The sequence below is a fragment of the Chinchilla lanigera genome, unplaced genomic scaffold (assembly GCF_000276665.1).
Source record: "Chinchilla lanigera isolate Chin_1 unplaced genomic scaffold, ChiLan1.0 scaffold00051, whole genome shotgun sequence".
Lineage (NCBI taxonomy): Eukaryota > Metazoa > Chordata > Mammalia > Rodentia > Chinchillidae > Chinchilla > Chinchilla lanigera.
The window spans coordinates 385,530-412,637 of NW_004955452.1; the positions used below are offsets into that span (position 1 = coordinate 385,530).

A 27,108-nucleotide genomic window follows, 5' to 3' on the forward strand; every position below is an offset into this window, starting at 1 on the left:
GAATAGGTGGGTGGGTAGGTGGATGGATGGGGGATGGTCACTTCGCCTCTCTGAGCCTCAGTTTCCACTTCTGCAAAATGGGGCTCCCCAGCCCCATCTCCAAGAGATATATAAGAACCTGCCAGGCCTGACTAGCAGCTGTAGGCCAAGCCCTGCCAGTGCCCACCCCACTCCCACTCCTTCTCCACTTACGGTATTTGCCAGATGCGAGCCAGCCAGTGATGGCAATGGTGATGTGCAGCTGCCTGCCCTCCGTCAGGGGAAGGAATGTGAACTCTTCAATGGCCCCAACACGCTTCTTCATCTTGTAGCCTGGAGGCCCCGAGGTGAGAATGAGAATGAGAATGGAGGGGACGCTGTGTGGGTGGGGGTGGGGCAGAGCAGTGACTGACTGACTGTGTGCCCTGCCCTGGAAAAAAAACGCATGTTTGTTGTGAACTGTCTAAGGCAAGTGGCATTACTGTACCCGGTTACAGAGGAGGGCAAAACAGCTGCCGAGGGGAAGACAGGGATCTGCATTCAGGCTCTAACTACTGCCCTGTCCTGACTTGGTTGGATCTTTTTCACACCTGTCCCTTCAGCATGTGACCCTCAGTCTTAGTGGGAGTGGACTGAACCAACCAGGGCTCTCAGCAGGGGAGCAGGGTGGGGATTTCTGTGTGATGAGATGAGCTGGTTAATGAAAGGCAGTCATGCTCTGTCTGACCACGACGAAGCACGCATGTCCCTGGGGGGCTTGCTTGGAAACCCCCTGTGTAGCGGCAGCAGGCTCACTTGGACTCTCTCTAGGGAAGCCATGGGGTGTGGAAAGCCAAGTTTCTAAACTCAGCATTAACCTCAGCCCATGCTGAGCTACTGGCCTGGTTTTCTTTGGACCTGCTGCAGGTATGGTAGGCTGGGACTCAGCGTGCACAAAGCCGGAGCTCCCGCAGAGCCATATCAGGGGAGAACCTGGGTGAGTCCTTTAGGGTGGGCCATGCTGGTCGACTCCACCCCCTAATCCCTTTTGAACCTCACCTGTCAGGCCGGCTCCAGCTGCACCAAACAGCGAAGTCATGACAGCTATGCCAGCCACTGAGCCCAGGGCCGCTGCCCCAGCACTGCCAATGACTGTCGCAGCTCCAGCTGCAACAAGGGGGGCGGCGAGACCCCCAGTCACACCTGCAGGGAAAGCAGCCCATGGCGAGTGAAGGTGAGTTCTTGTCCCACCGGCCAGCCACTGTCTTCCATGAAGCTGATAAGAGCGTGTTCATCGCTGACAGGCACCTGCTGCCTGCTGGGGCCACCTCCCAGCCCACCCCTTTGTACTCTCTCCTCATCCAAATCCAGCACAGCTCTTGTTCTGAACCATCCCAGCCCACACTCCACCATCCCCAGTTGGCTTTACCAATCACTGTCCCGCCTCCAACAGTTGCCAGGCCTATCAGTAGATAACGCTTCCATTTCCTCCGGTTTTCTTTCTTCTTCCGGGAAGCCTCAGCGGTTCTGGGAGAGAAGAGGTTGGTCTTTAGGGCCACCCATGCCCAGGATCCCCTGAGACCTCCCACCACATCCACCCCCCAGACCAAGGTCAATGGTGGGTTGGAACACTCACACACAGTAAGCTACCAAAGTTACCCTGGGCACATTAGTGGTTTTAAAGAGCTGAAAATATTCTAAAACCCAGCTGAGAAATCTCAATGTATGAGTACACTACTTACCCAACGGAGCCATCCTAATAAGGTTGCAATTTGAATAATGAAAAGACAAAAAATAATAATAATAACAAGAGAAGCACCGAAAATATCTTTCAACAGATGGACCCAGAATGACTACAAAATAGAATCTCAGATTCTGTTGCCTCCCACCCTTTCCCTGCCCACCACCTCCTGGCATTGGGTCCCTCCTCCTCTAGGAAATATGGAAACCAACTTCCGTCAGAAGAATCATTTCACAGACAGGCTAGAAATGTCTACATGGGAGACCTTGGCCTTGGTTGGAGCAACAGCTAGACCCACTTGGACCCAAAATATAAATGGTACAAAATCTAGAAGAGCATTCAGAGTGAACTGGGGTCAGGGGCATCCTGAGGTCAGCTTGCAGTCAGGATACCCCATTTCCGTATCAGGTATTAATCTTTCAGTCACTCTGGGGCCGTCAGGAGCAAGAAAGACAGCGACGGTAGGCTCCAGTGGTCACGATGATGTGGGACTCTGAACCGAAGCTGGAGTTTGGACAACAACTTAACGCGGAGTGATAGCCAGGGATGAGGGTGACCACGGGGAATGGTTAATATTTAGCAAGGGCTTCCTCATACTGCCAGCACGCTCTGCACTTCCCACAATTTCTTTATCTGACTCTAAGGTGAAGTTTTATTGTTGTCCCCACATTACGCATGTGGGAGGAGGTAACAGAGGTTACTGCCTGAGATCACGGGGGTCGATGGACAGATTATTTATAAGGCACATTTTTGAGTGTTGGGCAAACCGGTAATTGTGGTCATAAAACTGCATCACCCTGAGCCCTAGTCTCCTCTTCTGTAAAATGGAACAGGAGCATCTCCCTCATAAGGTAGTTGCTTTGTGAAGATTAAGTTAATCCCTGCTGTCTAGTCAATCACTAAGCATCTCCCATTTTGGTGATACTGGGAATTGAACTCAGGGCCTTTGTACTTAGCTAAATCTCTAGCCTTTTCCTTCCATTTCTTTCTTTCTTCCTCACCCTTCTCCTTCTTCTTCACCAAGCTACATTCCCAGTCCCCTCTCTTTACTTTTTCCTTTCCTCTTCTTCTTGACCTTCCTCCTGTACTGGGGATGGAACCCAGAATGCTCTACCACTGAGCTACATCCCTAGCCCTTTGTATTTTGAGATGAGGGTTTCGCAAAATTGCCTAGGCTGGGTTCAAACTTGCAGCCCTCCTGTCTCAGCTTCCCGGAGTGCTGGCTTTACAGGCCTGTACAGTGGACACCCAGTTCAACCAATAAACTTGAACTATGAACACACATTGTGCTGACATCTTGGGTGCTGCATCTGTGAATAGCAGGTACTCGTGAGCAGAAAACCCATGTGCTCAGTCCACATTTGTTTCCTTCGTGTCTCATTCCTCACAGACCACACTAAGAAAGGGATCTGAGTTCCGGGAGCTGCCACATTCTGTGGCTGTCTGCTGGCTCACTTCACCAATTTTCTCCTGTGCAGCTCCTGGTCTAAAGCACAGGTTGCTTCACTGCAGAAAAGCAGAAACCAGCGATAAAACCCATGTATACCATGAGCGCTCTTATCTGCGATTGAAGTTTTTTCAGTGCTGGGGATGGAACCCAGGGCCTCATGCATGCTAGACAAGTACCCTGCCACTGAGCTCCATCCCCAGCCCTGGTGACTGAAATGGATGTTGTCTGCATGTGGGTTGAGGAGGAACTTGCATAGATCCAGCTGGCTGGAAGGGAGGGTAATGACAGAGCGCAGGGCTTGACGTCAGGACTTAGCCTGCAAAGGCAGGCTTAACTCTGACTTCTGCCACGGTAAAGGCTGGGCCACCATTTGCCAAATATTCACTTATCCCACCCTATGGGAAGAGTACACATTCATCCTTCAGTATCTGTGGGATTGGTTCTAGGGCTCCCAGGGGATACCAAAATCTATGGGTGTTCAAGTCACCTATCTGAAATGGTGCAGTATTTGCTTATAACCTATACATATCCTCCCCTGTACTTTAAATCATCTCTGGGTTACTCATAATGCCTAATACAATGCAAATCATTGTCACACTGTATTGTTTGGGGGATAACGACAAGGAGAAAAAAATACTGTACATGTTCAGTAAAGATCCAATGATTTAAAAAAAATTTCAATCTGGTTGGTTGGTTGGTTCAGTGTGAGGCTGTGGAACCTGTAGACATGGCTGAGCACTGTGTATCCCCGCCCCCTTGAGCTGACTGGTCATGTGACCAGCTTTAGCCAATGAAATGCAGGTAGAAGTGACGTCCTTTTTGGCAGAACCTTTAACAGCTGGTGCAAGTTATGTCTCCCTTCGTTTTTTTTTTTTTGTTTGTTTGTTTTGTTTTTTCTGGTGCCGGGAATTGAACTCAGGACCTTGCGGTTGCCGGGCAGGCACTGTGCTGCTGAGCTAAATCCCTGGCCCCTATATCTCCTTTCAATGTGACCAGGGACCAGCAACATTCTAGACAGGAGTCACCCTGTCCACCTGGAACCCACAACCGAGACAGTATGGATGGGAACCAGCCAATCTGCAATGGACATACTGTAGTATGAACAAGAAATAAGGCTCTGCTATGTGGGCCACTGAGATTAGGGCGACATTTGTCACAGCAGCAAGTTCTACCTATCTTTAGAGCCATTTACCACTTTGTGACTATGCACAGATACTTGTCACATCTGGGTTCCTTCGTCCAACAAATAAGGATAATAATCGTACGCAATTCCAAGGAAGTCAATGAGACCGAAATGAGATGATTCATAGGACTGGCATATTGTAATCACGGAATATGTTGCTATTATCATCCTTTTCATGATTACAGTAGTTTCCTATTAAACAGTAGCTGGCGATATACTTTGACCCTTAATTGCTTTGCTCTTTAATTGATGATCTTTAATTCCGTTCAAACAAGGAGGCTGGAAATTACTGACTTGCAGCACAGTTCAAGGACTAAGAAAAAAACGCATGTTGACAACATACAATAGGAGCACGCAAGGGGACCAGCAGCGGCTCCTTGATTCAACAAACACCAATGGGAAGAAGCTGGAAATTGGGTGAAAGGGACTGGAGGCAGCTCTGCTGGGTCATCTGATTTTTCTGACCCTCGATTTCCTTACTTGGGAAAAGGAAATGGGAAATGACTTTGTGGGAGGATTGTGAGACAGTGGTGCCCCAGCAGCCAATGCAAGCAGGAAAATATAGTCATGGCCGCCTGCCTGCCTCCCCTCACTTCTCCTTGCCGCGCCGTGCCTTCATTATAGGGTCAACTCCCTGGCATAACACTCAGGACCTCTGTGTCCTGGCCCCTGCCTCCTCTGCTTCATCTCTCATCACTTCCTAGCTTACGCCTCATCCTGTGGGACATGGAGTCCCACAAGCACACTATCTCATGCCTGTTCCCCACCGGGGCTCGGTCCCCAAGGACCTTCTTATCTGCTCCAGTACAGCTTGACATTATGTATCCTTTCAGCGTCAGCTGATGTGCAGCACCTCCTGCTGGAAGCGTGCTCTGAGCCTCATGGTTGCCTACATGCTCTAACTCCGGGCACATCAAACCCTTGTACCATATTATCCCGAGACTCTGGTCCAGCGATTTTCAAAGAGTGGTGGCTCAGGGGGGTGTATGTTGGTGTGAGGGCGAGGAATGTGCCTCTGTAACGTGTCCCTCCAGGGATTCTGCTGTTTCCCAAGGTTGAAAATTGCTAGGCTAAACCTTCAGGGTGCAGGCGCAGCCACTTCCAGCTCTCTCTCCTCTGCAGCTCTGCACCCTGGGCACTCAGGAAATGTTTCTCGAATAGAACCCAATTATTCCACCAAGGACTGAAGGTGCCCCTGTGATGTGGCGACAGAGTTCCCCATGCGTTATGAAAACTAGAGGAGCCCAGAAAGGATATTTTGGATAAACAAAAGTATGTAGGCAGAGTATAAGACACTTGTCATCCAAATAGAAATCTCTGAGATAACAGGACCAAGCTGAAATGTCAGAATTTTCATGATTAATATAGATTTATTATTAAAAACCTAATCAAATTCCTGAGTTCTTGTCCTTGACATTTCTGGGCACTGTCTGCTTCTAGATTGTTTGTACAGTGACATCTGCACATCTAAGCTACCCAGCGGTCATCACTTTTAGCTGAGTTTGACGGAAGCAAAGATTATGGCCTGAAGTGAATAAAGTAACTAAGACATAAATACTATATGGTCCTCGACGGGCGTGTGATTTAAATGCATGAATTCTAGTATCTCAAATCAACTTTACAAAGATTAGATGGATGGTATGTTCTCTCACTTCTACTAGTATTCTTTTTAAAGATTTGTTTTGAAGTGCTGGGGATGGAAACCAGGGCCTTGCACGTACTAGGCAAGCCCTCTAGCATTCAGCTATATCCCCAGCCCCTCTAATATTCTGCTTGCATTGTTACTAAATGTTTATAAACATTCGTTGATTTGAAAAGAAGGCGTTTTTCCCTAAAGGTATTTAGCTGAGGCACTCTCTCCTGATATTCACCCGAACAGCTAATCTATTTCTCTATTTATGTAAAATTGCACATTCTTAGTAATTGTTTTCTACATAAAATGAATAGATTTCCCAGTCACTGTTAATTATCACAGTGTTTTACTCTTGCAATTACTTCAGTTGACTGAATTGCAACCTCTAACGCCCAGGAGGCGTGTGCTTTGAGTCACACCTAGAAGCTCCCCTCCTCTGCCTCAGAAGCACAGATTTAGATAATTCTGAATGCAAACGACAGCTCTGTCCCTGCTGCAGACTTTGCTCTTTCTTTAGACAAGATGGCAGTCCACAGCATCATACAATCACACCTCGGAATGCCAGAAATGAAGCTGCATTGGTGTTCCATGTCAACTAAGGACGGCGGCTGATGCTACGCTGTGGATTTGGGCCACATCCCAAGCTGATGTCAAAGATACTCCTAGAGCAAAACAATTCTGCTCATGTCACGGAGCCACAAAGATTTTTATACCCTTCCATCTGATCTCCCACGAGAGGGCGTTCCCGATCCCTACCATCCTCACCACCACCTGCTGTTTTGTCTTCTCTTTCCATTGCTGGCAAATGGACTCAGCTTTGTGCACCTGTGGTAAGCACTCTGCACTGAGCTACACCCCAGCCCACCACCTGCGGTTAAAAACCTAAAAAAAAAAATCTTTTTTTTTCTGATGTTAACAAACAGGATGAGCTTGTCTCTGAGGTCTAGAGATCCTTTCTTAGTGACAGCTCAGATGGCCCCATAGAGAATTCTCTTTACTGCCTTCTTCAGAGTTAAGGAGGGAACCTGCGATTGTAAACCAAGTCTTGAGGGATTCAGCAAATGACATCCAGCCGGACATCATAGCTGAATCATGATGCCACTGGCCGGTGGCGTGACATGGTGAGTAATGCCACCTGTCCGACTTGTTTCACTTGAGAATCCCCAGCTTATGGTTATGAGGATCAGATACGGTGGTTTGTCCCTGCACTCAGAAGCACTCGGTGAAAGGTGGATGGTGACCATGTTCCTTGAAGGTGAGCAGCGTCCACCTCCAGCAGTGCCCCAGTAATGCTTCCTGCTGTGTGCCAGGCACAATGCCAAGGTTTGATGCGTGTTGGCCTAATCCTCTCCACAACCCTCTCATGCAGATACTAACATCATCCCCTTGTGAGGGACAAAGAAACTGAAGCACAGACAGGCACAGGCATGCCACAGGTGGAGGCTTGGATGGCCTTAGGGCTCAGAGTGGGACCAAGAAAGTTGGGGTGACGCATCATACTCGCGATCCCAGCTGCAAAGGAGCGCCTCAGATAAGCTCACCTCCTAGAACATAGAACCTAGAGTTAGGGGCTGGGGATTTAGCTCAGCGGCAAAGCACCTGCCCGGCAAGCGCAAGGTTGTGAGTTCGGTTCCCAGTACCGGAGAAAAACCAAAAAAAAAAAAAAAACCAAAAAAACAAAAATAGAACCTAGAGTTAAAAGAAATCCACGTATAATTTGATTTTCTAATTGCATAGGTGAAACAACTGGTGCTGGGGCCCAGAAAGGGCAGGCAACCTGTCCGAGGCCACACAGAGGGTTAGCAGCAGAATCAAACTAAGAATCAGGTCTCCAGGCTGCACAGTTGCTATGTTTCTTCTTGATTTCAGATCCTGCTGGAGACCACTGATAGAATCTGAGTCTCCATAGTCCTTAAAACTATATTTTTCTGGGGAAAGGGTTCATATGTGCTCGTTATAGCGGGACTGTTAACAATAACAAATATGGATATTTATGGAGTAGTTACTCTGTCCCAGGTCCAGCAGTTACTTGTCCCAGCTGAAGTACTCTGTATGTATGAACTCATTTCAGCCCACAAAGGCCCTGTGAGAAGCACTCTATTATTACCCTCATTTTGCAGGTCAGGAAACTGAGGCCCAGCAAAGTTAAATAATTTTCCCAAGATCATATATTTGGTAAAATAGCAGAGCCAGGCTTTGTTAAAACTTCTGCCTTGATCCAGCATTCTTAATATTATCAAGTAAATTCTTCTAGGCAATACATTTTTTTTCTGATAAAAAGATTTCCAAATAATAAGGGCGTTTCCTTAATTTCAAGGCAGATAAGACCCTATAAATTTTCAATATGGCGAAAGAATTTGGGCAGCCCTTGTGATGATGGTCATTTGCTCAGTGCCAGGTAATTCTTTATTGACACAGTTCTGGGATTCAAAGCAGGAATGTTTTTAGGTTGTTTCAACAAACCACATTTCCTCCTTTCTCAAGGTAATGCCTTTTCCTTTGCCTCAGAAGCCCCGGTGGCAGGAGGACAGCTCTGGCTCTGAAGTTGGTGTTGAGATTAAGTTTCCAGCTGGGCTGAAATGGTGTGACCTAGCTGCTCAAAGGAAGCCACGACAGATGAACAAAACCCAGGGCTGGGCAAGGGTGCTTAGTGTCCGCAGCCTGCAATTAGGCTGTGCCTGGGACTGATTTATTGCACTGAGATTTGACTCTGTGGAAGGCGTATGCAAAGAGCTTGCTCAGGCCAATTAGCAGGATAATTTTCCTCTATCTATGTACTCTGGCCATACACAATAGCAAAGCTGCTGTACAACTGATGGGTTCGGGATAGGTAGGGGAAGAGATTTGTATCCACTAAGCATCGCTATGTGTCAGCCCTGGACTGATCATTTTATAACATGACCCCTTTCCAGTCAAGTGTGTTCATGCATACCTGTAATCCCACATGCATACCTGTAAACTCTGGGAGGCTGAGACAGGAGGATCACAATTTTGAGCCAAGCCTGGGCAACTTAGCGAGACCCTGTCTCAAAAAAAGGCTGGAGATATAGCTCAGCACAAAGGCTCCAAATTTAAACCCCAGTAAAAAACCAAAACCAAGATATAATCCCTTTCCTTTTTCCTAATGACCCTGGCAAGGTGCTACCCTTCTACCCATTTTGCAGATAGGACAGTTGCAGGTCTGAGAAAGGTCACCTGCCCAAAGTCAAACCATAGACTAGTATCAGAACCTTGCTCACACAGTCATAAGGGCCTGAAGTGGAGCAGGGTGTCAGGGCACCGGGTGGATGTTAATAACATAGATTCACAGCCCTTAGCAATCATCCATTCTCCCCCTTTTTGTGAATGAGAGGCCCAGAGAGGCAAGCGACTTGTCACACAGTGAGTCAGGGCTGCACCTGGAATTCTCCATCCAATGTTCCTGCTGCCTCCCTGCCCCATCTCTCAACTGGGGAGGACAGCCCTCTTATCTGCAGGTGGAAATCTGTGGCTCCTGCCAAGGGTCACAGGGCTCTTACTCAGATTCCTCCTCTTTGGTTTCCTTCAGGCTTTCAAGGAATGTCTGTTCAAGGACATCCAGCTCCTCCAAGGGCACCTGCAGCAGGGAGGTCATGTGGCAAACGAGGACTCTGGCCCGAGCATCATAGCGCCCTCAAGAGAGAAAAAGATGAGCAGACAAATCAAGTTGGCCTTTAAGCACAGAGATCTTAACAGCAGTGTAAATGACAGAACCTCAAACCCCAACCTTAAAAATAACCTAAGACATAACCCTGTAAGAGCCAGTCAATGCAACAATAGCACAGCTTCCGGATAGAATACTATGCAACTACCAAAAATGTTAACCCAGGGGGCTGGGGATTTAGCTCAGCGGCAAAGCGCCTGCCTGGCAAGCGGAACGTCGTGAGTTCACTTCCCGGTACCGGAGAAAAACCAAAAACAAACAAAACAAAACAAAACAAAAAAAATATTAACCCAAAGCCAGGTGGTATTTCTCACCAGTCAAATGAACAAAGATCAGTTTGCCCAATCCCAATGCTGATAAGAGGATGATAAAAAACTGATACTCAAAGACATCACTGGTGGGATGCACTGCCCCCATCACACCACTGCCCGCAGAACTTAGTCCGTGCCCGGTAGCCTGGCACTGTGGGAATCAGCTCAAGAGACTGTGGTGGGAGTATACACTGGTACCAACTTTCTGGAAGGAAAATTTAGCAATATGCATCTGCTTTTTAAAAAATGTGCACCCCTTCTGCTCCAAGAATTCCAGTTTTGAATTTTAATTTTAAAAATCCTTAATGTAGAAAACACTGTATTTGGTAAACAAGGGCAATAAAGTAAATAAGTCTGCTTTTTAACATAAATTGGAATAATCTGAAGATTTCTAGCGTCAGGGTGTACGTGTATCTGTTCTGTGGAAAACTATGGGTCCATCATAAAATGATTCCCAAGGAAGGTTGGCTATAACTTTTGGAAAAAATGCATACATAGTGAAACAAATTTTAAAAGTAGACAGAAGACGGACTCCATAATATGTCAGCGGGTCCCAATTAAGGGAAACAAGACAAAACAAAATGTAACACTTCATAGGAAATAAAAGACTATAAGGAAATACGTTACATAGGGAGTGTGTGTGTGTGTGTGTGTGTGTGTGTGTGTGTGTGAGTGTAACACTGAGGATTGAACCCAGGGCCTCTGCACTGAGCTATATCCCTAGCCCTTTCTTTTTTCTTTTGAGATAGTCTATTGCTAAATTGTACTTTGCCTAAACTGGGCTCAAACTTGGCAATCCTCATGCCTCAGCCTCCTAGAGTGCTGGGATTATAGCCACGTACCACCACTAGCACAAGGACTGGTATACCACACTAGCGAGAGTGAGCGATTTTCTTTTTCAAAATTACCCATAGTGAGCCAGGTGTGGTGGTGCATGCCTGTAATCTCAGCACTCGAGAGACTGTGGCAAGAGGATTGAGGAGAGTTTGAGGCCTGCCTGGCCTATACAGTGAGTTCAAGCCCAGCCTGCATTGCATAGCAAGACCCTGTCTTAAAAAAACAAAAACAAAAACAAAAAACAACAAAAAATACCCATAGTGAACCGAGTTAACTTTATAATTGAAAAAAGTGAATCTATCAAAATTTAACCAAACTCTCATTATATAGCCTAAAGCTTGTAAGAATGTTAATACCTCATCAGTAAGGAAGGGGGCTGAAAGAGGTAAAATGAACCGACCACACTGGAAGGATTTCTGTCCTCAGGCAGCACCACGATGGATAGCATCCTAAGCAAGGTGTCCCCTTCATCTAAGACTGATTTCCATCAACCCCCTTCCGTGGGCCCTATATGGCATGAGGGACTCCAGTGACCCCAGAATGCAATAGCTGCTCATCACCCAAGCTGGGGGCAGGGGGCCCCCATCGTCCTCCCTCCTCCTACACCCATCTCACCTCTCCCATCTCTGAAGCTCCCACTTGGCTTAGCTCCTGGGCCCCTCTTCAGAGGCCCCTGCCAAGCCACTCTGCACTGCCCCCATCACACCACTGCCCGCAGAGCTTAGTCCGTGCCTGGTAGCCTGGCACTGTGGAAATCAGCTCTCACCGGCTCCCACCCTTCCTCAGCACCATCCCTTGGCCCTGAGGCTCTCTAGCTGGACAGTCTGTTTTAATTCTCCTCTCCTGTTTTCTATCCGAGGGGCCTTTATCCTTCTGATCCTGGGAAGTACATATACATCACTTACAACAGTGTTCTGTGCAGAGTTAGCTGTATTAGTTTCCTATGGCTGCTGTAACAAATACCAGACTTAACGGCTTAAGACAATACAAATTATATCTTCCCGTGCTGCAGTCGGATGTCCTTTATCGAGGTGTTGGGAGGGCCGTGTGCCTTCTGGAGGTGCTGAGAGAGAATGAGATCCTTGCCTTTTCCTGCTTCTGGAAGCCAGAAATCTCTGCTTCTCTCACCATGCCTCCTTTTTCTCTCCTAACAAAGCCCATGCGACTCCCGTGACAACTGAGCTCCAGGGGAATGGAGGATGGGTTCTACCTCACAAGACGCTTTACTCAACCACAGCTACAAAATCCTTCTGCCACGTAGGGTGAGAGAGTCCCAGATGCCAGAAATCCAGATATGGATACCTGTGTGTGTGTAGGGCATTATTCTATCACTTAAACCTTGAATTGGGATTTCCCCCCAACATTTGGTTCAGGCGCCCCTCCTCTGTGAATTTCTCTCTGGATCACTCCTTCTATGGGGTCTCAGGTCCCCTACAGAAGCCTCTCTCCCGGCGCCTCCCCATGTGCTTGTCCTCGTTTGTGTCTTACTGGACGGACAACAAGCTCACCCACCTGGGTGTCTAACCTCAGCATCTGTCTGGGGCAAGACACCCACAAAGAGGTCAAAATGTGTGCCTATGAACAAACTTCTGATTTTTATATCAAATTCTTTATGATTCAAGGGTTGAGTCTCTTGGCCTCCACATTGGGTGTCTTCCACAACGAGAGAGACAAGACTTGGCATTCAGTTGTTCTACACCAACCTTCCTCGGAGGGGCGCTGTGGAGACACTGGGGGTTGATAATGCTAATTCCCAGTTCTAGCTGCTCATCAGCCTTACAAGCTGAGAAACTTCTCCAAAGTGAGGTTTCTCGAGCCCTGGCTTAGGGGAGCCCCATTTCCCTGGCTATGTGTTTCCTGTTCAACATCACTTCACCCCCAAACTATTTTTTTTCAGTCCCCAAAGTCTTAAGTTTGAGGTTTCAGCAGAAGAAATCAGGTCCTTCCTTAACCTAGGGTCCTCAGAGGTGGCTATCTGTCACCTCTCACGGTCTAACCACGTTTCCTGGATGCCCTTGGTCAACTGCCTGGGGGAAGTACTGACTACGTGCCGAGGGACAGACAATCACACGTTGCATGTTGGGGTTACTGGGTGAATAAAACCTCTGTAGACAAAGCAGGTCCTTGTGGCTTTGAAGAAACAAGAGGCTGCTGTGCCCGGTGATAATCAGGCAGTGGCAATCAAAGGTTGGTCCTGATGAATAATGGGTAGTAATTATAATTAGTGCTCAAACATACTCCATGGGTCAAGGTTGCAGTGATTCAGCTCCTAGAGCCAGGTTGCCAGGTGCACAGGTGATTAACATTTCCATGGTCAGGATGTCAGGCACAGCTGTGTGTAAGGGTCAGGGACCTTGGCGGTTGGGCCACTGGTTTTGGAGCTGAGCTTCTATCTACGGAAAGTAGATGGGGTCATGCATGCCAAGATACACAGACCAGGGCTGGGGATTTAGGTCAGCAGCACAGTGCCTGCCTGGCAAGTGCAAGGTCGTGAGTTCGATTCCCGATACTGGAAAAAAAAAAACCAAAAACCGAAAAACAGTTTTTAAAAAAAAAGATACACAGACCATGAGAATTCTCTGGTCTCAGCTTTACTGCCAGCCTGCCACGTGACCAGCTCACTGCCCAAGGGCCCGCCTGTCCTGTCTCCACATGTGCCCCATCTATCCGTCCACTCTGCGGCTCAGGCCAAAAGCCTGGGCACTGTTCCTGACTTTCCTGGTGCACCATCCAGACATCCAGTCTCCCAGCCCGTGTTGACAGCTGCACCTCCAAACTCTATGTCCTGGGTCTGAGCACTTCACTCCATCTCTACTGCCACCATCTGCCACCGCCTGTCAACCTCCAGCAGCCATCACACTGGGTTCTCATCCTTCATTCTGATCCCTGCACCTCATCTGCCACGGAGATTTTTCAAAGTCATCAATCCGACTGTGTTTTCTCCTTGGGTTAATACAACTCTCCAACGGCTCCCACAGCGCTTCGTATAGAATCCACGCTGCTTTCCTCTGGTCTGCAAGAGCACACTATCTGGCCCCTCCCCGCCATCCTCTCTCACTTCACCATCCACCTGTCCCTGCTCTATGCAGCAGCATCTGTCCTGTCAAGAACAAGCTTCAGCCTGCCACGAGGCCTTTGCACTCGCTGTTCTCCATACTTGGGAAGCACCTCCTCCAAAACTCTGCTGGGCCGGCCCTTTCCCATCAGTCAGTTCTCAACTGAAAGATCAACTCCTTGGTGAGGACAGTGGCTCCGGAATTAGAGCATCCTATCCCCCAGTCATCCTGTCCCCATCACCCTGTTTCCCACTGCTGCATTATGGGTTATTGTGTGGCTCAGTGTGGTGGATTGACACTTGCTGGTCAACTTGTAACACCCAGCTAACTGAATCAGCGTGGTGCTGGATGTGGAAGGCCCACCTGAGGACTGTTGCCAGCAGCATAAAAAGAGAACTCGAGAAGAAGAAGAGGTGCTGTTGGTTCTCCTGGGGCTGTTGGTTCTCCTGGAGGAGCTTGTCATGCTGGCTTTCCTGATAGGAACTCGGCTGTTCTCATTGTCAAAGGAGCGTGGGGCCTTACTGTCACTGAGTAAGCTGCAGTTCACTTTGGGGAAGCTCTGGTCCCCCAAAGCATTGCTTGAGCATCGCTTCCTGGCTCCACTGCAGATCCCTCAGCCTGCTGGCACAGATCCTTCATCCCCCTGGCACAGGTTTTCTAGCTTCTACCACTGACCTTGCTGCCTTCCCAGCACAGATCCTTGAAACAGGCCCACATGAGACACTGTCATGGGCTCTAGGCCTCCAGTTGGACTCGTAGGGGGCACTATCACGGGCTCTAGGTCTTCGGCTCGACATGTGCAGGACATGGCCATGGGCTCCAGGCCCTCAGCTGGATTCTTTGGGTCTTCAGTGTATGGGCAGACTTCCTGCACTCTTTGTACTTGACTCTTTGGGTGACTACTACAAAATAATCCTATAAAGTATGTGCTCTGTATTAAATTATTTTCCTTCCAAGCCCTCACTACAACACTCAGCAACGTCAATCCTATGGGGCAGGATCCTTGGTCTTGCTCCCTGTGCCTGAGATGATGCCCCAGTTAGTAAATGCACCGTCCAGATGCACTGGCTCATTCGCTGAACTTCTCCCTTGACTGCAGGCTCCCCGGCTGTGCTCACTGAGCCAAGCAGCCCAAGCTCTCTCCCGCTTCCCACCTCCTCTTGGGACCCCCTCTGTTTTCAGTACCTTCCAAGTCTTGCTCCCTGGGGACGTGGGGGTTTCTCTCTCCTCCTTGGGGTGGGGTCATCTCTTCCTTTAAGGGCCAGAACTGTGTCACTGCCTGGAACTCTCTGAGATGTGCTCATGGCTCACTCCCTTCCTCAAAGGCCACCTTCTCTGGGAAGCCCTCCCTGGCCCTAAGCCACCGCTTTCTGTCCCCTCACCAAGAGGGATTTCTTCCCATCACCATTTCAAACTACACTGTGTTATTTGCCGACTTGTTTATGGTTTATACTCTTGCACCTAAGTGCCAAACCCTCTTCACCTCCCTTGCACCTAGGTCAGTGCCTAAAAACAAGAGGTTTAGTATCTCTGCAGGACTCAAGGATAAACTAGGAAATGAATGAGTGAACGAGTGACTAGAAGAATGGATCTCTGCTGGGAGAGGTCCAAAGCATGGTGGATGGTGATGCTGAGAGTTTCACAGCCCCTTCTGGCAGAAACACTGCATGATGGGCGATCATTCTAATCTGAAAGCTTCGTTTACTGCTCCTTCTGGACCAGATTCTGTGCTGCTCCCTCTGCATGTCCTCGTGTCTGGAATCCCCCGGCCACCAGGGAGGCAGATCCTGGGAATCACTGTGGCTTAGCAGAGAGGCAAGAGGTGCAGAAGCTCTGGCACTTGCCCAGGTTCACCCAGCTGGTGAGGAGTGAGGTGGGAAGCCAACTGCAGAAGCCGTTTTCTTGACCTCACAGGTGACACGAGAAGCAAGGCCAGGAGGCAGCAGGACGCTGTCTTGCAGACTTGAACGCTTCTCCCGAGCCCATCGGTTGCCTTTGGCCTCTGCTCCTCCCTTACAGCCGCCTTCTGAATCTAGATTAGTTCCTGACCTTTGACTGCGGAGTAGAGGGAGCCCTGCCGGAGAGGAGAGGCTCTAACCAGCAGCAGCACCCCCGATCCCCCGATGCCTCTGGGATAGCTCCAATTCCAGTCCAGGACTTCTGGATCGAGGACTGGGAGCTGGGCTCTGAGGTCCTTTCCTCAGACAGGCACTGTTCAAAGTCCAAGGTCGAGTGGACTTGAGAGTCCAAGAGCAACATGGTAACATGGGGTTTTGCGACCACAGTGTGTGGACAGCTGTTCCTAAACTTTAGTGAGCAAAAGGTCACCAGGGGAGCCCATGAAAACTTGGGTTCCCCAGCTCTCCATGCAGGGGAGGGGCTCTGGAATCGGTTCCTGATAGCCCTCCAGGGGATTGGGCAGTGGGTTGTTCCTACTCCAAGGAGCCAGACTTTTCCTGCAGAGGCCAGTTCTTCTCAGACCCAGATAGTCTGGAGGCAGCTGTTTCTGGAGGGAAGGGATCAAAAGGACCTTCCTGCCGCCTCTGCAGACGAAGGGAATCAGCGACCAACATCCTAGGCCTGACCTATGTGCCAGGCCTCCCGTGAGGAGCTTGCGAGGAACTTGCTAATCTTCTTCCCAGTGAGCCTAGGAAGTTGGCACTATGGTGCCCTATTTTGCAGATGAGGGAAGAACAGGCACAGAGAGACTGAGAAACTTTCTCAAAGTCACACAGCTGGAAGAGTGGAGGAAAAGGTTGTAATGCAGGATTATCTGGTGTCAACACTTCTGCTCACTCCACTGTGGCTGTCTTTTAAAAGCTGAAGCACCCCTTTTTGTTTGTTTGCTTGACAGAAGGTTTTGCTAAATCTCAGGCTGGGCTTGAACTTGTGACTCTCCTGCCTCAGCCTCCCAGAGGGCTGAGAATACAGACATCTGTCACAATGCCCAGCTTGGATGTTCAGTTCTTATTTGCTAAATGGATGAATCAGGCTGTTTCCATATCGATAACAAATTGTAGGAGGCTGGCAGAGAACTGACCAAGTAGGTCACTGTACCTGCAGTTCTCCACAGCCAAGGGGGCACATCTCAAAGCCACCTGATTCTTCAGGGAGTCAGGGTTTGGCTTCTAGGAACAGACTTTCTGCAGAACATCACTTTGTGGCAGAGACTGCTGTGGCTCACGTGCGTGTGCCTGCACCGTGTCCCTGCGTTAATGCTAATTCTCAGAGCACAGGTTACAAGTTCAGAATCCAGAGGACACAAGTCATGATTCCATTTAAGTTTCCTCGGCACCAATACAGAGTCTACAGTGAGATTCACCTCACCATACATGGTACTTTGAAACTTTGAAATGTCACCCTGGGTCACTCGCTTAACCTTCCTGCACCTTAATTCCCTCCCAGTGGAGATAACAGCACATATTCCAGTAGCTGATTTGAGAGTTATATGCTGTGTAATAATTCACAATCTAAGGGGTGCAACGAGCAATCAGGGTGACTATAAAGATTACTGAATGCAAATGATCTGGCCCTGCCTGAGATGGTGGCGAGATTTTTTGTTGTTTTGTTCCCTACAGAGCATCGGCAATGTCTAGAGACATTTTTAGTTGTCACAACCAGAAAGTGATACTGGCATCTAACGGGCAGAGGCCAGAGACACTGCTAAATATACTGCAGTGCCCAGGGCAGCCCTACCATCCCGGATTATCGAGCCCAGATATTAACACAGCAGAGCTGAGTAAGCCTTACTTCGTGTTATCAGCGCAGACTGCCTACCTGCAGCAGAGAAGACACGTTTTTACAGTTGTGTGGGCAAAGAGATTCGCAGGTTTCAACTTGATCAGAAGAAAATGATTAGCACTCTCAAAAAATCACACCCAGCTGCCAGTAGGGAATCATTCTGTGACTAAGATTCCCAAACTCTGTGAAAGCCAGTATTCTAGGAGTTCTGGGAAATGCAGCTTTTCATGTTGATTTTCTAGGTCAATTCCACGACTACTCACTCTGTCCCACACCCAGAGAGGAATCCATCGGCAGGGTGGGCTCCTCCCCTGAGCCTGCGGGTCTCCACAGGAAGGAGGACTCTCAGGCAAACCACCCTGCTCCTGATCTAAGCTTGATCTCTGAAGAAAGGCCAGTCATCCATTCTTCTGTCCCTCCTTCTCCCTGTCCCCGCCCCTTCCCTCCTTCCACCCTCCCTCCCTCCCTCCTCCCTTCCTTCCTTCCTTTCCTTCCTTCCTTCTTTCTTCCCTCCCACAAATACTAAATGCTGACCATAGATCCCTCTGTGGGATAGGCGTGGGAAATAATGGTAAACAAGCCAGAAGAAGGCTTTGCCCTCATGGATTCCCTCTGTGGGAAAGGACCTGGGTAACTGGCTCATCTGTGACAGCAAGCTTCTTTTTAAAGGCCTTTGACTATGTTCTTTTCTCTTCTTTTTTTGGTACTGGGGATTGAACCCAGGGCCTTTGCAGTGAACTACATCCCCCAGCATCTGGTTCCTTCTTGAGACAAGGTCTTGCTAAGTTGGTAGACTGTCAAAGCTCGGCTCTAGTTTGTGATCTTCCTGCCTCAGCTTCCCAGAGTGCTGGGATTACAGGCATGTGCCATCATACGTGACTGTGACTGTGTTCTTAGAACCAAAGATCTTATAAATTAAAAAATATTTTTTTTTTTAGAAAATTGAACAACTAGCTCTTGTCCCTGGTCACAAGGCCTTGGAAAAGGTCATTCAGGATGCAGGGCAGCCAGAGTGACCAGCGAGAAGTGACCAGTGAGAAGACTCCAGCTATCAGCAGGGCGGACGGTGGCTGAGACCAGGGGGGTGGGTGGTGGGGGAGGGGCCAGACTTGAGAGCCGCTTGGGAAGAAAAACTACAGGGCTGGTGAGGGAGAACTGGCATGGGTGTGAAAGCAGTACCGCACGGTGCTCAGCACAGAGTACTGGACTCACCAGCTCGCCAGTGACACTGCTTTCTCGTCCTTCCCTTGCCAAAATGGCTGCCGCGGCCAGGGTCACGTACAGGTGGTAGCACCTCTCACTGGCTTCCCTGGCACCCACACTTTATAGAGCTTAGCAAATCCACTTACCTTCCTTGAGTGAGAAGCTCAGGAGGTCCTGAGGAAAGAGGAAGTGGGAGTCAGTGGCGAGCGGACAGGCAAGGGGACAGGTCAGGGGACAGATGTTCATCGACTCCTCCCCTGTGCAGATCAAGACAGACAAAACCCTTCTGCCCTTTTGCATACTGGCGCTCAGACGATAAACAAATTAGCAAATGAGGAAACAAATGTACGAATTTCAGGCACAGGAGGAAGGGAGCGGAAGGGGCTGCCTCCTCCCCTTCCTCTTAGCCTATCAGCAGGGCAGGTCACAAGCTTCTGCCTGCTTCAACTGCACACACAGCAGGCCCATGATGTGCCCAGAAGCACAGGGGCACCACAGCTGAGCGGGGCACGGGTTCCGGAGTCAGACCACGGAGGTTCAAATCCTAGCTTGACCTCTTATGAGTGGTGTGAGCTTGGGGAAGTTGTTCAACCTCTCTGTGCTTCTCTTTTCTCAACTATCAAATGAGAATAATTATAAAGGTTGAGCGGTTCTAATCCCAAAGGAAAAAAAAATCCCAAATCCAAATGCACCTAAATCTGAAATTTTTTGAGCATCCATCTGATGCTCAAAAAACATTCCAAACCATGAAATTCTGTTTCATACACCCAATTATTAAAAAATGCTGGATAAACTTGCCTTTAGGCTATGTGTATATGGTATACATGAAATATAAATGAATTTCATTTTTAGATTTGGGTCCCATGGACCTGGGGATGTAGCTGTGTGGTAGAACATTTGACTAGAATGGTTGAAGCTTTGGTTTTTGTCCCCAGCACTTAAAAAGAATTTTTTTTTTCTGATTCCGATTGTCTAGACTTGAGTACCATCATTAAAATATCTCATTAGCATATGCAAATATTTCCAATAAATCTGAAACACTTCTAGTCTCGAGCATTTTGGAAGGGATACTCAACCTATATTCCTCCCCTCAGGAAGCTGAGAATTAAATGAGTAATTTTTGTAAAGGTACAAGCACGTAAGTGCCATCAGGGCATTAAATTGATAGTAAATCAACATCAGCGATGACTGTCATCATCATAGATCATGATGGGTATTTTATCTCGCAACCATTCCGTCCCACTAGATGTGATTCTTAGACTCATCGGGAAAGGAAATGACTTGCTCCCCTGTCCTCGGCATCGGGAAAGGAAATGACTTGCTCCCCTGTCCTCGGCATCGGGAAAGGAAATGACTGGCTCCCCTGTCCTCGGCAGCCGTCACCCAGCTGCAAGGTGTACCTGAGTGATCGATGATGGGTCACCCTTCAGGATGGGGTCCTTCAGTAAAATCTGAGCAAACGTGTCTGTTCCTTCACCTCCCAGGCCACTGGCAAACGCAGTCATGGTTGGCAGGACGGCTTCGGATAGCTCCAGCCACTTCACCAGGCCTGCCATGAACTCTGTGCAGAAGGAGCTGAAAGACAGGCCTGGCTTAGGTCCCGGAGCTCTGCAAGCTCAGCCTCTTGAGAACATTAGGGTTTATGTGAATTACGGTCACGATGTAAATGGTGGCACACACACAAAACTCAGTGACTGTGGTGCATGAAATACAAATAGTTTTAGCTGATGTGCATTTTACCTTCTTCTCCCACCAAACTATAGCCCTATGGGGCAAATCTGGCCCATGGCCTGTTTTCACTAATAAAGTTTTATTGGTAACACACACGCTCCTTCCTATACTGCCTATGGCTGCTTCTGGACTACAACAGCAAGGTGAGTGACACAGACCACATAGCCATGAGCCTAAAATACCAGACTCTTAGCATTAGGAGTTTGCTGACCTCTACTCCACCTTACCAATTTCTCATTTTTAATAGATAGAATTGTTTAATAATTTTTTTTTTCTGTTTTGCAGTGCTGGGGTTAAAACTTAGGTCCTTGTGCATGCTAGGAAAGCGCTGTACCACTGTACTACATCCCAGCCCATAAATACAATGTACTGTAAGGAACAATTACTCTATGGGGCTTACAATATGGATAAGAAATAAATAATTTGGGTTTGTTTTTAAGCCCTATGTGGGTGAAAACTGCAGAGTGTTTTCTACAGATAACTGAAACCAACAGCCTGTTTGGGCTGTAAAAAGATGGAAGTTTTTAAAAAGATATATTGTGTCTCAGAAAACAGATCAACAAAATGTGGCAACACCGGGCATCCTGACTTGGAAACACACAGGAGGGAGCCTCGTGGTACATGCTTACAGAGGCCAGCAGCTGCCTGTGTGCAGAGCCATGTTTGGATACGGGCTGCGAGAGGGGACATGGGACCTAAGGTAGCTCGGTTTTCCCAGTGCTCCCCCACCTGGTGCCCAGGATGGGCCTGGCTCAGTGTTCGCTTGTAAGTATTTGTTTTATAGAAGGAAAGAACACACAGTTCTTCCTGGCTAGATACCAGTTTAGTAGGTAGGGGTTAGAGGAAGCTTCTGGAAAGATGAGGCTTCACACATATAGCATGAGAATGAGCAGATGGGGAGGAACAGCCTTCTGGAGGGGACCTTGACCAAGATGAATCTGCTCAGCAATCAGTCCAGTAGTGAGAGAGAAGATGAAAACCTAAACACCCCAAATCCGAGGCATGAGAGGAGCCACTGAGTGTGTGTGTGGGTGTCAGATGCAAGAACACAGTCCCAGTAATACAAACCCTGGCCTCCCACACTCTCCTCCATGCCTGAGCCTTTGGGGCCACAGTTAGCTCAGCCTCAGTCTCACCCCCAATATCCAACCAATTCCCAAGTCAACTCCATGCTCCCTGAGGAAACACCGTTCCTTCCGTGTCCCCCTCCAGCATTCATCACTGTCCTGGCTCCTGGAGCAGCCCCATCAGCCTCCTCAGTGGTCTCTTGCTGCCTCCAGACCCCCTCGGAGAAATCCTGGAGGTTTTAAAGGCCAAAGCCCATGTGCTTAACAGTTCTGCTGTTCTGATTCCAAATACATGATTCAAGCACATTTACAGCAGGTACCCGCAATTGCAGATATGAAACATCACATCACCATTAAACCTGCCATCCTGGTACTCCAATGCCACATCTAATCCCAGCGCAGCCTTCAGGCATCTCTATCTGTCACTGCTACAATCAGCCGGGTGGATGCCCCACCTAGACATAAGCACCTCAAGGGGAGAAGCAAGGCCTTGTTTGTTCTTCTTTCTTTTCTCACAGGGCTGTGCACTGTATCCAGCACACTGGATATGTAGGTACTCAACAAATGCATGTTTCATGAATGAATAAATCTCTCACCCCTTAAAAGATGGTCTTACTTGAGGGAGAAAAGGTGAGTGTCTTATTTGACTCACTTGCATACGCCCTCCATGTACTGCAAAGCATGCCCAGCACACCATAGGTGCTCAAAAGATGCCTGGCGAAGGTATAAATGAGTGAATAACAGAAGGAAGGGATGTCTTATCCTTCAACCAGACTGAGTCCCTTCTAGGTAAGGCTGTGACTTTATAGTGCCCAAGGACCTGGCAGGCAGCTTGACTGTCAATAACTACCCCTTGGTTGGGTGTGGTGAACAGACGTGTCATCCCAGCACTCTGGGAGGCTGAGGCAGGAGAATTTCGAGTTGGAGCCCAGCTGGGGCAACTTAGTGAGACCTCGTCTCAAAATAAAAAACAAAGGAAGTGTTGGGGATATGGCTCAATGTGAAGGCCCTGGGTTTATTTCCATTACTGAAAAAAAAAAAATAGAACTCACCTCTGCTCAGGTTCTGGAAATAGCTGGGACAGGGAGATGCCACAGAGGGCAGCATAGGCGAAGCGGTTGGCCTCTGTCAGCTCCCGGCCCAGGGGCACATGGGGTTCCCCGTCTGCAGCTGGCTTGGCCCCCTGAGGCTGCCTCTGGCTTGGCCTGTTCCATGTGGCCATTCCCAGCCCTGCGGGAGAAAATCTCAGTGAGAATCCTTCCAGGTGCAAAGGATACTGGAAGGGGACACAAAAATCAAAAGCCACAAAAGAAAAGCTTGATATATTAGCCTTCATTACAACATAGAACTTCTACTCAGCACCTTTAAGAGCGTGAAAACAAACTCCAGACTGGGGTTTTCAATATGTGTGTCAACGAAGGATTTACATCCATTGCATTGACACAACTCCTTTAACCGTTATGAAAAAGAAAAGAAGCAAAAAATGGGCCAAAGATTCAAATGGATACTTCATAAAGGGCATCTCAATGGCCAGTACATGTACAACGTGGCGGCCAACATATTAAGCATGACAGAAGTGGACAGTAAAGGCCCAAAGAGGAACCACCACTTGCCCATTGGAAAGGCTAAAACTAAAAAGACTGACAACAATAAGTGCTGGTGAGAAGAAGCCAACAGCACTTCCATCACTGCTGGTGGCAGTGGAAATCTGTATAACCATTCAAAAAATGGCTTGACAGCATCCCTGACAGTGAATACATGTCTTCTCTTTGTCCCAGCAATGCTATTGCTGAGAAACAGGGCTGTGTCCACTAAGAGACACATACATGAATGCTCACTGCAGCTCCATTCACAAAAGTCAACTCTCTCAATCTTTTGTTTCTGTATGAGTAGATTCAACCAACTGCAGATCAAAACATTCAGGAAAAAAAGATGGGTCTGTACTCAACATGTACAGAGCTTTTTCCTAGTCATTTTCCCCTAAACTATACAACATAACACCTACTTACAGAGCACTTACATACGGTTACAGTTGAGATCTAAAATTTCCTCCAGAAATCTCTGGTGCTCAGAGGTAGGCCCTAGTCTGTGGAGAGGGGGTGACTCAGGGTGTGACCTGGAAGGGTGTGTTCTTGTCCTAGACTCCTCCTCCACTTTCTCTTTCTCTCTCTGTTTCTTGGCTGACACGGGTTGAGCAGGCTTCTTTTGCCACACACTTCTACCATGCTGTTTTTGCCTTGGGTCCAGCCAACCATGGACCAAAACCCCTAAACCATGAGCCAAATGACACCTCTCCTCCTTTAAGCTGTGGGTGTTGGGTATTTTGTCCCAGTGATAAAAAAGTTACTGTATTAGTAACTAAAAGATGGTTTAAAGTATACTCTGGACATGTGTAGGTTATGTGTAAATACTGTGTCATTTCACACAAGGGATTGGAGCATGGGTGGATTTGTGTACCCATGAGTGTCTCTACAACCAATATCTGGATACTGAGGGCAGACTGTAGTTCCACCCACAGTTGGAAACAACCCCCATGTCCACCCAGAGGACTGAGTGAACTGTATCATATTCCTACCGTGGAATATACACAGCAATGACAAAGAATGGGGAACCACAGCAACATGAATGCATCTTTCAGACAACACAGTAAGTGGAACTGTAGGGCTCTGTTCATATGGAGTGGAAGAGCATGTAACACCAACGCATGGTGACAGAAATCAGAAAAGGTCACTTGTAGCAAAGCGCTGGCCTAGAAGGGGCATGCTGAAGCTTCTGGGTGAAGCACATGTTCTCTCTCCTGCCTGGGCGAGGCTTACAGGAGTGTAAATATATTTAACGGGCTGTGTACTTAAGATCTGTGCTCTCTGTGTATGTTACACCTCAATGAATGATGGGAGAAAGAGGGAGGGTCCTCCTTTTCTCCTCTTTCCCTTCTTTCCTTCCTTCCCAAAGGCACAGGAGGAGGCGAGAGGGTATGAGCCAAGCCATGCCAGGCATCCATGGGCCAGGAGGGCCCTGGCAATGGCCACAGGACAAATCCAGGGAGGGGAGCCAGCCTCAAGGACAGGGTGTGGAGGACACAAATGCAGGCTCGGGGCCAGAGCGACCTTGGTGTGAATCCAGGCACCTCCACCTGACAGATAGGGGCCCTGGGTGACTCAGCCTCTCCGCACCTACAAATGGGACCGCACACAGCTGCTGCAAGAGCCACGAAACAGCCCACTGGAGCCAGGCATGGCGCGGGCTAGATACTTTTGGTAAAGAAATGAACACGTAAAGGAAACCACAAACAAGTGAGATTTTCAGCTGCTACCTGGCACATAGCATGGGGTGTAATCAATAATAACAAAAACCAGTAAGACAGAGGTGTCACTGGGTACCTGGGATGGGATTCTGTGAGGCAAGGAGGGCCACCATGTGCCTAAGGCAAAGGAGGAAGCGGATCAGAGGAAAAGTAACTGGGGTCTCCGCCAGGAAGCGGCAGACTGACCGAGCCCAAAGCCCGAGCTCTTGGCTGTATTTTAAGTAATTGTCGCATTGCTAAGAGCTTTCTAGTCCAATAACCACACTCCATACTGCTCCCGGTCCATACATTTATTCTCATCCAGTTGAGCAATACAGTATTTTGTTCTCAAAATACTAGTTGGGTCAAGGAATTATTTAAGACTGTTCACAACTAATTTCTTATTAGTTTTCTTTTCTTTTTTTTTTTTTTTTTTCTGGTACTGGGAATTGAACTCACGACCTTGCGCTTGCCAGGCAGGCGCTGTGCCGCTGAGCTAAACCCCCAGCCCCTCTCATTAGTTTTCAAAATAACCCTGATGTAGTTAAATCAACAACATTTTTATAGCAATTGACAGTTTCCAAGGCACTTTCCCACCCACTTAATTCTCATAACTACTATGTAAGGTTAAGTTGGGCATGAACGGTTCTAATTCCCTCCTACACGTGAGGAACAGGCTCAAAGTTGCCCAGCGGTTTTCCCAAAGTTACACAGTAACTGATGACATCCAAATTAGACTTTAATCGACTTCAACCCTTGAGTTCTTTCCTCTATACCAGCGTAGGGATCTTCCTTTCCTTGTTTCAGGTGGAGAAAATGAAGCCCAGAGAGGTTATGACTTTGCCCAAAGTCACCCAGCAAGACTGACCTCTAATGGTTGCTCTAGGAACTCAAGTTTGAGACTTGGAGTGGATTTCCTGGGTCACAGACCAGGCTATACCCGGTGGCAGAGAACAGGGGACAGCCCAAAGCATGTTTTTAGGTCAGCGGTAAGGGCAACACCAGCCGTGATGTTGGTTGCCTCAGCAGTTTCCACTCCGTTTAATCAATTCTGTGCACCGTTTGGAGGCTGCATAACTGTAATTGTGCCTACTACCCAGAGGAGCTGGAGATGGTATTTTAGGCCTGGTATCTGGGGAGCAGCAGGTCAGTTCTTAGTTCAAGACTAAGCAGCTTTCTGATCAGAAAAGCAGGAGCTGGCTTGCACAGCTCCACAGGGGCGGGCAGGATGTGCTAAGCTCAGGCCAAACTCACACATTCATTTTCATTCATTCATAAATTCATTCATTCATTCATTCATTCATTCATTCATTCATTCATTCATTTATTCATTCCAGACAACACATCCTCGATCCCCTATTATGAATTCTCTACGCAGCAGCGTGGAGTGGTCTTTTTGGGATATATACTGATCTGGTCTCTTGCCTGCCTTCCCACCATGACAGATCCAAACACCTGCAGATGGTCTACAAAGTCGTGCTCCACCTAGCCCCTGCTTGCCTCTGGACTCCGCTGCATGCTCTGTGCCTGTCTTGTTCACTACACCCCAGCCACGGTGGCTGTGTTTCTGCTCTTAGGCAGCCTGGTCCTCTCCTCTGAGCCTTTGCACCTGCCCTTCTCCATACCTGGAACGCCCTTTCCGACTTCACATCTGGCCTGAAAGTCGCCTCCTCTGAGAATCCTTCCCTGACCACCCTGCTTCTCTATCGCAGCACCCTGTTCTATTTTCATAGTGCTTCTTCCTAACTAAAATGATATTTACAGACAGGACGTAAACTCTGGAGCAGCCCCCAGCTGTTCTCACTGTCCATGCAGGCATCTGGCAGGTATCTGCTGGTGGATGAGGATGGGTTATGATGTGGGAGGCCTCAATCTGGGCCCTGGGGCAGATCAGGGGACAACAGCAACAAACTCTCTGCTCTCCAGAGGCCTCTGTTCCAGTGGGAGACAGGCAACAATACTCCAATACATAAGGAGACAGCAATTTCTGTAACTTGGTCAAGGTTGCAGAATCAGTAAGATTCAAACTCAGGTCTGGCTACAGGATCCAAGCTCTTAGCAGCCCACTAAATAAATAAGGAGACATTTGGCCAGGAAGTGGTAAGGGGGAAGAGCAATTGAGTGGGTGAGGGGGTACGGAGTAAAGAGGAGGGAGGGATGACTATAGTCTGTAGCTGAAAGGTATCATTGAAGCAGAGGCCCTGGATGGATGGATGGATGGATGGATGGATG

At 48.3% G+C, this 27,108-nt stretch overlaps 1 protein-coding gene across 1 annotated transcript in view; it reads right to left on the minus strand.

The window, feature by feature from the left end:
- The window catches only part of Tmco4 (transmembrane and coiled-coil domains 4), an 87,123-nt gene that overhangs the window by 46,751 nt on the left and 13,264 nt on the right, over positions 1-27,108 (minus strand). Inside the window, exons 4-10 of the mRNA XM_005394664.2 lie at positions 22,646-22,823; positions 20,196-20,370; positions 18,942-18,969; positions 9,484-9,616; positions 1,388-1,485; positions 1,018-1,161; positions 193-312 (exon numbers count right to left, since the gene is read on the minus strand). Of these exons, the coding sequence (XP_005394721.1) occupies positions 193-312; positions 1,018-1,161; positions 1,388-1,485; positions 9,484-9,616; positions 18,942-18,969; positions 20,196-20,370; positions 22,646-22,815 (868 nt within the window). The 5' untranslated portion in view covers positions 22,816-22,823. The remainder of the gene's footprint in view (positions 1-192; positions 313-1,017; positions 1,162-1,387; positions 1,486-9,483; positions 9,617-18,941; positions 18,970-20,195; positions 20,371-22,645; positions 22,824-27,108) is intronic.